This window comes from Leptodactylus fuscus, chromosome 4 (assembly GCF_031893055.1).
Source record: "Leptodactylus fuscus isolate aLepFus1 chromosome 4, aLepFus1.hap2, whole genome shotgun sequence".
Taxonomy (NCBI): Eukaryota; Metazoa; Chordata; class Amphibia; order Anura; family Leptodactylidae; genus Leptodactylus; species Leptodactylus fuscus.
In genome coordinates this window covers 207,469,538-207,482,512 of record NC_134268.1, presented here as the reverse complement: position 1 = coordinate 207,482,512, position 12,975 = coordinate 207,469,538, and the positions used below count along the sequence as shown (strand labels likewise).

Below are 12,975 nucleotides of genomic sequence, written 5' to 3'. Positions count from 1 at the left end.
ACAACTGAGCCTCCATGTTGCCCCTGGGGTATATATAATGTTCTGATTAGCTTTTATTAATTTTCAGGGGGTCCATGTGAAATAATACATTATTCTATTAATTCAAAATTTTTTGAAGCTTGTTTTTACGGTGTTCACTCTGCATTAAAAATGACAAGTCAGTTTCATCTGGCGGATCATTACGATTATGGCGATAATATATTTATATTGGTTTTATTATGTTTTACGGCTTCTAAAACTAAAAGGTGACTTTTTGAAAATGAAGGATTGTCCTAGGGTCCCCGTATTTTGACCCTATAACTTTTTTGCTGTGTTGAAGATATGTCAGGGCTCTTTATTTGCAGGACAAGTTGTACTTTGTCTTGGTACCAATGTTTGGTATGTATGACTTTTGGCCACTTTTTTTAATTTTTTGGGAAAGTGAAGTGACTAGAGATGAGCGAGTAGTGTTCGATCGAGTAGGTGTTCGATCGAAAACTACGGTATTTGAAATACTCGTACTCAATCGAACACTACTAGCTGTTCGAAGTTAAGATTCGATGCAGAACCAGCTTTGATTGGCAGAATGCTATACATTCTGCCAATCAACGCTGGTTCTTCTCTTACCTTTAGAAGTCTTCTCCGCGCAGCGTCCCCGCGTCCTCTAACAGCTGGAATTCACTCTGCCTAGGCCTTGGGCCTGGGCAGAGCCGACTGTGCATGCCTGTGCATGCCCACGCATGCGCAGTCAGCTCTGCCTAGGCCCGATGCCTAAGCAGAGTGAATTCCAGCCGGAAGAGGACGCGGGGACGCTGCGTGGGGAGAAGACTTCGCAGAGAATCAAGCCCGACCCTCAGTCATGGACTAAGTAAGTATAATTTGATCGAATGTTGCATACCCCTGAAACGAGCATTTCCCCCCATAGACTATAATGGGGTTCGAAATCCGTTCGAACAGTCGAACAGTCTGCGGCTGTTCGAATCGGATTTTGAACCTCGAACATTTTAGTGTTCGCTCATCTCTAGAAGTGACCAAAATACAGTCCTATGAAAAAGTTTGGGCACCCCTTTTAATCTTAATCATTTTTAGTTCTAAATATTTTGGTGTTTGCAACAGCCATTTCAGTTTGATATATCTAATAACTGATGGACACAGTAATATTTCAGGATTGAAATGAGGTTTATTGTACTAACAGAAAATGCGCAATATGCATTAAACCAAAATTTGACCGGTGCAAAAATATGGGCACCTCAACAGAAAAGTGACATTAATATTTAGTACATCCTCCTTTTGCAAAGATAACAGCCTCTAGTCGCTTCCTGTAGCTTTTAATCAGTTCCTGGATCCTGGATGAAGGTATTTTGGACCATTTCTTTCTACAAAACAATTCAAGTTCAGTTAAGTTTGATGGTCGCCGAACATGGACAGCCCGCTCTCAAATGATCTGAAAACAAAGATTGTTCAACATAGTTGTTCAGGGGAAGGATACAAAACGTTGTCTCAGAGATTTAACCTGTCAGTTTCCACTGTGAGGAACATAGTAAGGAAATGGAAGACCACAGGGACAGTTCTTGTTAAGCCCAGAAGTGGCAGGCCAAGAAAAATATCAGAAAGGCAGAGAAGAAGAATGGTGAGAACAGTCAAGGAGAATCCACAGACCACCTCCAAAGAGCTGCAGCATCATCTTGCTGCAGATGGTGTCACTGTGCATCGGTCAACTATACAGCGCACTTTGCACAAATAGAAGCTGTATGGGAGAGTGATGAGAAAGAAGCCGTTTCTGCACGTACGCCACAAATAGAGTTGCCTGAGGTATGAAAAAGCACATTTGGACAAGGCAGCTTCATTTTGGAAACAAAAATTGAGTTGTTTGGTTATAAAAAAAAAGGCGTTATGCATGGCGTCCAAAAAGAAACAGCATTCCAAGAAAAACACATGCTACCCACTGTAAAATTTGGTGGAGGTTCCATCATGCTTTGGGGCTGTGTGGCCAATGCCGGCACCGGGAATCTTGTTAAAGTTGAGAGTCGCATGGATTCCACTCAGTATCAGCAGATTCTTGAGAATAATGTTCAAGAATCAGTGACGAAGTTGAAGTTATGCCGGGGATGGATATTTCAGCAAGACAATGATCCAAAACACCGCTCCAAATCCTCAGGCATTCATGCAGAGGAACAATTACAATGTTCTGGAATGGCCATCCCAGTCCCCAGACCTGAATATCATTGAACATCTGTGGGATGATTTGAAGCGGGCTGTCCATGCTCGGCGACCATCTAACTTAACTGAACTTGAATTGTTTGTCCAAAATACCTTTATCCAGGATCCAGGAACTGATTAAAAGCTACAGGAAGCGACTAGAGGCTGTTATCTTTTCAAAAGGAGGATGTACTAAATATTAATGTCACTTTTCTGTTGAGGTGCCCATACTTTTGCACCGGTCAAATTTTGGTTTAATGCATATTGCGCATTTTCTGTTAGTACAATAAACCTCATTTCAATCCTGAAATATTACTGTGTCCATCAGTTATTAGATATATCAAACTGAAATGGCTGTTGCAAATACCAAAATATTTAGAACTAAAAATGATTAAGATTAATAGGGGTGCCCAAACTTTTTCATAGGACTGTATGTTAATTTGTGCAATGCAATCTTTTGATAGAGGGGGCTCATAGGCACTTGGGGATACCAAACATGGCTATTTATGTATCTATTTCATATTATGAATTTTTTAAATGCAAAGGAGGGGGTTTTTATATGTCCCTGGTATCTATCCTCAGTGCAATGTACTGCCATACATAGTAGTGCAGGACATTGTGCATAGGTTCTCTATAGGAACTGTGCATAGGGCTTCCCTGGCAACCCCTTGGATTCTGTGATCCGCTGGAAGCCATGGTCACTATTACAGTGGATGTCGGTCTGCTCTTTTCCCAGACCTACACAGACATTTGAACTTTAAGGCTGAGTTCAGACAGGGTTTTTTGGTCAGGATTTTGATGCGGAATCTGCATCAAAATCCGGCTCAAAAAAACACATCCCATTGAAATCAATGGGAGCCGGTCATTTTCTTTTTCCGCGAGGGTTTGTTCCTGCTCGTGAAAAAAAAAACCATGCTCTTTCTTCAGGTGAATCAGCCACAGACATCCATCTCATGACACCTCCCTCCCGACTAGGCCCATTCATTTGGGCCTAATCCGGAGCAGAGTGCCATGACTGGATGCCGGTGCACTGCACCGACATCCAGTCGCGGCTACCATTTTTTTTGTCTGGAATCTGAGTCGGCCTCCACGTCAAATTCTGGACTAAAAAAACCCCATCTGAACTCAGCCTAAAATCTTAATTGTTTGATAACACACAAGAATTTACTTACAGGTGAACCATCTGACCACATGAAGCCTTCATCAGGATTCGCTTTCACTAGACCAATCCACATTGCTTTATATTGGGCAGCTTTGGATCTTATGTAAAGATAATTGAACCGATAAATACACAGCAATGATATATCCTATATGTGTTTCTAAATAAAAGCAGACATTGCTTGGTATGTACTAAAAATTCCAGAATATTTTATTGTTGTCTTACTTTACATTGTGAGAGAGTGAAGGGTGTGGTTTGGGAGGAAAAGTATATTCCTGCCAGGCAGCTAAAGGGTGTGTGGTAAAGACCCACACCAGGGAGGTCAGCTGTGTAATTAAGGCCTGATAATAGTCTGTGTGTGAGGACTAGCAGTGTGGCACCATACTGACAGAGCTGACCTGTCCTGACCAAACCTACAAAGCAGGTACTGTGTCACCCGTTGTTGTTGCAAAGGTGGGAGTCTGGTAGCCAGGCTCCTGGATAGTCAGGGAACAATTTGCTTAGGTTTAGTTAGTTCTCAGCCGAGAAGGCTTTTGTTTTGTTTATTTGTGCCTTGCAAAGGCAGTTAATGCACTACAAGTGAATAAAGCCTGAACTCGTGTGCAACCTAGTCTCTGTGTCCCTATTTCCTGCACTGCTACCGTTCATCTACCTAAGATATATATATATATATATATATATATATATATATTTATTTCAGTCTTATTTGGCTTTTCTATCCTCTAATCACTTATATTCAGTATGTGGGATAAATTACACGAGATGGAAAAATCTGGCAAGAGTGTCTAAGAGTGTCGCTGCAATGCTGCCCGGCAGCGCATGCACAGTCTGCGCTCCAGTGTATCCTATCCGAGTAATAAGGAGTCCACGTAAATAAATGGTGCCCATACTGCGCTTAGCCTCTAGAATAAATACTGTACCCCTGTATGTTATACCAACAATATGGCAGCGGTAATTAACACAATGGCACAAACATTGGAACAATATGTATACCTACAGGCTCACATATAATAAAGCAGAAGTGCAATAATAACAAAATATTAAGTAAATATTTATGGTAAAATGCAAAAGTGCATTGTCGAATGATCAAATATACCAAAATTGTTTAATTGACTAACACAAAAGTTATATAGCACAAATTTTTTTTCAGTGTGGAAGTGAAATAAAATAAGGTTAAAATAAAATAAACAAAATAATAGATAGTAAAAGAAAAAAAAAATAATGAAAGAAATATCAAATTATCCAAATAAAAGTGAAAGTGAATGTAAGGGGATCATAAAACAAAATCTGAAGACATCTTATAAAAAGTGAAAAAGAAAAAAAAAAAAAGGAAAAAATGTTAAATTTTTTTTAATTTTTAGAAATTATTTTATTGTACATTAATGTATACTGCAATATAATATACTAAAAATGCTGAAGGGTCCAGGAAATGCAGCTCTGAAAATCCCAAAAAGATCTCCAGTCTTAAAATACGGATCTATCCAAAATGCCAAACTTCTTTTTTTTTTAGTAATGTTTGTCCTAACTCCTTGACCACAAGTGGATCCTATTGAATCTATTGGGATCACAGGCATGAAAATCTCAAAAAAAAAAGATTTCTAATTTTTAAGCTGAGGCCCCACGCTGCAGATTTTACTGTGTTTTATTGATCATTTTTATATTTTATTGTTCTCAATACATGAAACTATGTAATGAATAAAGATTTATAAGTTGTACAAATGTCTAGAAAGTATATAACGATTGATAAACATGACACAAGGCGATTTAGACAGTTTTTTGGCACAAGTTATGCCAGTATGTGGTAGTCAGTATTGTGTCAGCGAACACGTTCTTCAACTGACATTACAGCAATGTAAGTATATAGCTATCTATAGCATGGTATATCTCTCTATATTATAAAAATGAATTCTTGTCTGTCTGTTCTGTAATGCGAACCAAACGACTGAACCGATCTTCACCAAATTTGGTACGGAGACACTTCAGGTACTCAGGAAGGTTTAAGACGAGACTCCAAATCACTCGGACGTACCGTTGCTCAGATACAGCATTCCAAACACAATGCCCCCCCCCCCCTTAGCCAATAGAAACCTGCAAGTCTTTCACTCATATTCCAACTTCAATACACACGGTCACTCCACATGTACAATACAACACTGATATCCAAACTGAGATACACGCATCAGAAGATTAGATACACAGATCAGCACACAGTATCACACGCCAGAGGATTAGATACACAGATCAGCACAGAGTATCACACGCCAGAGGATTAGATACACGTCTGTACACAGTTCCACACACCAGAGGATTAAATACGCGCTTCTGCACACAGTTCCACACACTGAAGGATTAGATACGTGCGTCTGCACATGGTTCCACATGCCGGGGGATTGGATACATGCGTCTGCACATAGTTCCACACACCAGAGCATAAGATATGCACGTCTGCACACAGTACCACGTGCCGTAGGATTAGATATGCGCGTCTACACACAGTTCCACACTCCAGAGGATTAGATACGCGCGTTTGCACACAGTACCACACGCCATAGAATTAGATACACGCGTCTGCACACAGTACCACATGCCGTAGGATTAGATACGCGCGTCTACACACAGTTCCACACGCCGTAGGATTAGATACACGCCTCTTCACACAATACCACACAGGGGAGGATTAGATACGTGTGTCTGCACACAGTAACACAAGCCAGAGAATTAGATACGCGTCTCAGCACACAGTACCACATGGGGGAGGATTAGATTTGCGCGTCTGCACACAGTACCACACGCCAGAGGATTAGATACGTGCGTCTGCACACAGTACCACACGACCGAGGGTTAGATATGCGCTTCTGCATACAGTTCCACACGCTGAAGGATTAGATATGTTTGTCTGCACACACGGGGGATGATTAGATACGCACCTCTTCACACAATACCACACAGGGGAGGATTAGATATGCACATCTGCACACAGTTCAACACGCTGGAGAATTAGATACGCATGTCTTCACATAGTACCACCGCCAAAGGATTAGAGATGTGCATCTACACACAGTACCACATGGGGGAGGATTAGATACGCGTATCTGCACACAGTACAACATGCCAGAGGATTGGATATGCACATCTGCACACAGGGGATTAGAAACGCACATCTTCACACAGAACCACATGCCGTAGTATTAGATACGTGCGTCTGCACACAGTTCCACATGCCAGGGGATTAGATACGCGCCTCTTCACACAATACCACACAGGGGAGGACTAGATACCTGTGTCTGCACACAGTACCACAATCCAGAGAATTAGATATGCGTCTCAGCACACAGTACCACACGGGGGAGGATTAGATACGCACCTCTTCACACAATACCACACAGGGGAGGATTAGATACGTGCATCTGCACACAGTACCACATGCCGTAGGATTAGATATGCACGTCTGCACACAGTTTCACACGATGAAGGATTAGATACGTTTGTCTGCACAAAGTACCATACGGGGGGTGATTAGATACGTACCTCTTCACACAATACCACACAGGGGAGGATTAGATACGCACATCTACACACAGTTGAACATGCTGGAGGATTAGATACGCGCATCTGCACACAGTACAACATGCCAGAGGATTGGATATGCACATCTGCACACAGGGGATTAGAAACGCACGTCTTCACACAGAACCACATGCCGTAGTATTAGATACGTGCGTCTGCACACAGTTTCACACGCCAGAGGATTAGATACGCGCGTCTACACACAGTACCATACGCCGGGGGATTGGATACATGTGTCTGCACACAATACCACATGCCAGAGGTTTGGATACGTACATCTGCACGCAGTTCCACATACCAGAGGATTAGATAAGCACATCTACACACAGTACCACATGCCGTAGGATTAGATAAGCACATCTGCTTACAGTTTCACACGCCAGAGGATTAGATATGCGCGTCTTCACACAGTTGTACACCATAGGATTAGATACACGCATCTGCACACAGTACCACATGCTGTAGGATTAGATTTGCGCCTCTTCACACAATACCACACAGGGGAGAACTAGATACGTGTGTCTGCACACAGTACCACACTTTGGAGGATTAGATACATGCCTCTGCACACAGTACCACAAGCCAGAGAATTAGATATGCGTCTCAGCACACAGTACCACACAGGGGAGGATTAGATATGCACCTTTTCACACAATACCACACGCCGGAGGATTAGATACGTGCATCTGCACACAGTATCATACACCAGGGATTGGATACATGCGTCTGCACACAATACCACATGCCAGAGGATTGGATACGCGCATCTGCACAAAGTTCCACACACCAGAGGATTAGATACGCACATCTGCACACAGTTGAACATGCTGGAGGATTAGATACGCATGTCTTCACATAGTACCAATGCCAGAGGATTAGATATGCGCATCTACACACAGTAACACACGGGGGAGCATTATATATGTGCATCTGCGCACAGTACCACACACCAGAGGATTGGATATGCACATGTGCACACATTTCCATACGCCAGAGGATTAGAAACGCACGTCTGCACACAGTACCACATGCCATAGTATTAGATACGTGCGTCTGCACACAGTTTCACACGCCGGAGGATTAGATACGCGTGTCTGCACACACAGTACCATACGCCGGGGGATTGGCTATATGCGTCTGCACACAATACCACATGCCAGAGGATTGGTGTCACGACCTGAATTCTGGTATAAAATTGTATTTTTTTTCTGGTGGGAATTTGATCCGGTGTTCTGTGGTCTCCTGGTGGTTGCCTTGCCACTGGACCGTCTGTTTGGGTATTTGGTGTCGGTCTTCTGAACATACTTGAGGTTCTCTGGAGCGGACCTCAGGTGTTGATTGTTGCCATCATCCTATGGGAGGATTCGGGGGCCTTTATAGGGAAGAGGTCTGGCTCTACTAGTTGCCAGTTTTCGTGGTTTACACCTTAGAACTCTTGGCTCTAGGAGGAGGATTGTTTGGTGAATTTCCAGCAGACTAGGAAGTGGTGTGAGTGTTGCCTGTTGTGTGAGTCTGATTTGTCCCTCCACACTTCATCTCTACCCTGTCCTTCAGCTCTGTTTGCCTGGCACTTTCTTGTGGTTTGTGAGGTTTTGGGTTCCAGTGTTTTGCCCCAGTCCTGTGTTAACCCTTTCCTCACCTCTCCACTGTCCCTCTCCTCAGTCTCTTGCTACATATTGTGTTGTGTTGCGTGTCTGTTGTCCTGCACATCCCATCCTGTTTGTTTTGTCTGCAGCTGCACCTTGGGTTCTGTAGGGGTCACCACCTTAGTATCCCTAGTCCCTAACTCTCTTGTAGTTCTTGCCCTATCTGTCTGCTAGGTCTTCGTGCTAGAGAGCCAGGAGTTGTCAGCGCCAAGGCTAGCTTGGGGACAGCTGACCACCACCCTCAGGCAGGGCCTAGCTAGCCGCCGTACTGTCAGGGATAATCTCCTTCCCCTGTTTCCTTAGCGGTGCAGTCTGCAGTCCAGATTCCGGGTCTGGGCATTGACACGAACGTAACAATTGGATACGCGCATCTGAACACAGTTCCACACACCAGAGGATTAGATAAGCACATCTGCACACAGTACCACATGCCGTAGGATTAGATATGTGCATGTCACACAGTTGTACACGCCATAGGATTAGATACACGCGTCTGCATACAGTACCACATGCTGTAGGATGATACGCGCGTCTACACACAGTTCCACACGCCGTATTATTAGATACGCGCCTCTTCACACAATACCACACAGGGGAGGATTAGATACGTGCATCTGAACACAGTACCACACTTTGGAGGATTAGATACAGGCCTTTGCACACAGTACCACATGCCAAAGAATTAGATATGCATCTCAGAACACTGTACTGCACGGGGGAGGATTAGATACGCGCATCTGCACATAGTATGACACGCCAGAGGATTAGATACACGCGTCTGCACACAGTACCCCACGCCAGAGGATTAGTTACGCGTGTCTGCACACAGTACCACATGCCAGAGGATTAGATACGTGCGTCTGCACACAGTACCACATGCCGTAAGATTAGATACGCGCCTCTTCACACAATACCACACAGGGGAGGATTAGATATGTGCATCTGCACACAGTACCACAATTTGGAGGATTAGCTACATGCCTCTGCACACAGTACCACACGGGGGGAGGATTAGATATGTGCATCTGCGCACAGTACCACACGCCAGAGGATTAGATACGCTCGTCTGCACACCGTACCACATGCCGTAAGATTAGATATGCACGTCTGCACACAGTTTCACTTACCGGAGGATTAGATACGCGACTTCACACAATACATCACGGAGGAGGATTAGATACACGCATCTGCACACAGTACCACACGCCGGAGGATTAGATATGTGCATTTGCACACAGTACCACACCAACAAGAATTAGATACTTGTGTCTAAACACAGTATTACACTGGGAAGGATTAGATACAGCTTTACTCCAGGTATCCATAACAACTGATCGCAGGTGTTTCACTGATATCCAAAATGAGATACACATAATCACATGATGCTTATGGACATACACAGACACAACATACAAAATACACCAGTGCAAAACTGGACAATTCTTATGGGGCCACTACACAAACATAAAATGTAATATACCCGTGCGAAGCCGGGTCCTCCCTCTTCACAAGATGGATAAATATGACAATGATATGCAAATGATAAAAAAAAATGGAAACAAAATCATCAAAACATCTCAAATTATTCAGTATGGAGTATGAGCGCCACATGCAGAAATCCCTGTACTTACACACCTTGGCCTGCTATTAGTCAGGTTATTAATGGATGTCTGCTTTGTTTTAAGACTCTGTGATTGCATGTTGGCACATAAATCACCAAGATTGGCCACTGGCAGCTCCATGGTAGTCCGCAGGCCATGGTAGCATGCTTAGACCATGCAGGCTGCTCACACTAGAGCTCAGAAGCATGCGATCTGCCATTATCCTGTTGAAAAACGGCTCCTGGGACATGTTCGGTTTTATGGCCAAATCAATGTGACACCGAGCTGTTAATGTTCCTAAAGATATGGGATCTGGAGGTTTGTCCGTTGTGTCTGGATGTCTCGCAACAGGGAGAGGTAGTTAAGAGAAACGAGTTAGTTGGGTCTCCTGTGTTAACCATCACAAACTTTACTGCAAGATTTCATATAGATGGTATTACCCCATAGGTTTTATCTAGAATAACACTTGTAGTAAGATCACATCTTACCTTATCAGTGTTTCCACTGCCTCCTCCTTGTTCTTGTTGGTGATACTAGGTAAGTCACCTCCTATAGTTCTGCAAAATTCTCTTGCTTCAAACCAGGTCATTTTAACATAATTCTCAGCCGAGTAAAACTGTTAGAAAAATGAAACAGAATTTATATAAAATATTTTACTTCGGACTGGTTCACACAAAACAGATTTGCTGCAGGAATATATTCACCTTAGTAATCCCCTGGCTCTGCTGTGAGGACGTCTGCCTGGTTCCCTGCTGGTCTCCATATCCTGGTCTCCAGCAGTTACATATCAGCACAAGTTACTCTTAGAGGCCGGTATATAGAGACTGGTGAGGGACCTAGCAAGTACCATCATGGGGGTTCCAGGGAGTTGTAAGGGGAGTGCTGATGTGGATTATGCAACACATTTGTAGGTAATCCCCAGCAAAAGCCACAGCACTATCTACAGAGCTCTGTATCCCCTGCTGCCCATTGTGTGTGGGCAAAGCGAAATACAAGAAGCAAGTAGCAGTGGCTACCACTAGAGGGAGTAACACTGCATCACAGATTAATATGGCTCCCACAATTTAATCGAGTATAAGCCGAGTTTTTCAGCATAGTTCTTGTGCTGAAAAAGTGTGCTTCGGCTTATACTTGAGTCAATACGGTAAAGAGGACCTCTCTGTGCAAGACATCTGTGGGAGGCCGCTGGAGCAGTGCTGCTGCCTATAGGTGGGTGGTGAAGCAGCGCTGTCTCCAGGACCGTCCCAAGATGTTTCCAGAGCGTCTTCTCTGCCTTGGAAACATCTTAAGGCGGCCCTGGAGACAGCACTGCCTCACCACCCACCTATAGGCAGCAGCAGTGCTCCAGCGGCCGCCCACAGTCAGCAAAGCTCCGCAATGCGATCACGCAGTGGTTCTTCCCACAGCGCTTTAGTGCTGCAGATACGGCTCCTGGGGCCTTAGCCTAAAGCAGTTTTTTTATACTGATTTCAAATCTGAAAAAACGTTTTGCTCTATTAGGTCAAATTGTTAAGATATTGCCAAAGAAATGTTTTTATTTTGCTTATAAATAAATGCTAAATATATATATATATATATATATATATATATATATATATATATATGTCTGCTAATTGAATTTTGCTGATAAGGGCTGAGACAGGGAGTCCATTACCTCTGTACAGTGCAGGCAAAGTGGATGGGAGTCATGCGAATCCCATCCCCACTTTACGGAAAAGATTGCAGTCGACTTATACTCGAGTATATACGGTACCTGCTGACTTAAAGAAGCATGAAGACATCCGACCAAATCTGTTATTCATGATTGTGGCATAATATAGTTAACTACACTTTTCTGTGTAGTTAAGATAAAAGCTATACTAGTCTAAAATATGCCCAAAGACTTTTGACTAACGATGTGACTGATAACGCAAACAGATAAAGAGACACCTGTGTGTAACACCAATGCATCAGTTAAGACAAGAGTTTGGGTACAGACTGAGGTCAGGGATGGCAGAGTTCATGTGTAGTCAGAAACCAGGCAGTAGGTCAGGGCAGGTTGCACAGGTTCAGAGATCAAAAACAGACTGATGTAAAATATTGGTATATAGCAGAGTACAGGACAGAAAACAGAGATGTGATTAAGTCATAAGCCAGGGACACTCACTGTAATAGAGCAGCATGCAAAATGAGATTTTGGCATGGCGCTAACAAGCTAGTAACCTTTCAGGTGCCCACATGACTGTGAGGCTTAGCTGTATAGGATGGCACAGGCTGTGAGTGGGACAGAGAAGGAAAAGTCAGTGCATGCTGTCCATGTAAGAGAAAGCAGGAGCAGAAGAGGAAAGATAACTAAGTTGGAGGAGGAGAAGCATGTGATCTTATATCTGGGACCGCTGGAAGGAATGGGATGCCAAAGACTATGAGACACCATCTTCTCACTTACCATGAAACATGAATGGTCTGATGAAGTCCAATTACTTGGACATGTTGGTTCTGGTGTTGTTGTCGGGATGGGCGGCGGTGTCACTCCTTGTGCCCACTTCTTGCACACATACTTTGTTTTCTCATCACAGTTTATAACATCCCATAATCCAGCTTTGTTTCCAGTTGCCATTGCAACACAGCCCCGTCTTCTGTCTATGAAATGTAATTAAAGGGATTGTCCAGAGGAATAATTTTATCTTCAATAATGATCAGCATGGCATAAAAAATAGTGATATCTCTCTGATCCCCCATCAAATTCATTACAAAGCTGCTCAGGTCCCTGCCGAAACCAGCCAGCACCATAGCATGATAGAAAAGGAGTCGGGGGTGGGAAACTCATCTGTATGACAATGGAAGA

General features: G+C 43.4%; 1 protein-coding gene across 1 annotated transcript in view; it reads right to left on the bottom strand.

Moving 5' to 3' along the window:
* LOC142200942 (macrophage mannose receptor 1-like) overlaps window positions 1-12,975 on the bottom strand; it is a 92,992-nt gene that overhangs the window by 56,992 nt on the left and 23,025 nt on the right. Inside the window, exons 12-14 of the mRNA XM_075271688.1 lie at window positions 12,577-12,766; window positions 10,640-10,767; window positions 3,351-3,438 (exon numbers count right to left, since the gene is read on the bottom strand). Of these exons, the coding sequence (XP_075127789.1) occupies window positions 3,351-3,438; window positions 10,640-10,767; window positions 12,577-12,766 (406 nt within the window). The remainder of the gene's footprint in view (window positions 1-3,350; window positions 3,439-10,639; window positions 10,768-12,576; window positions 12,767-12,975) is intronic.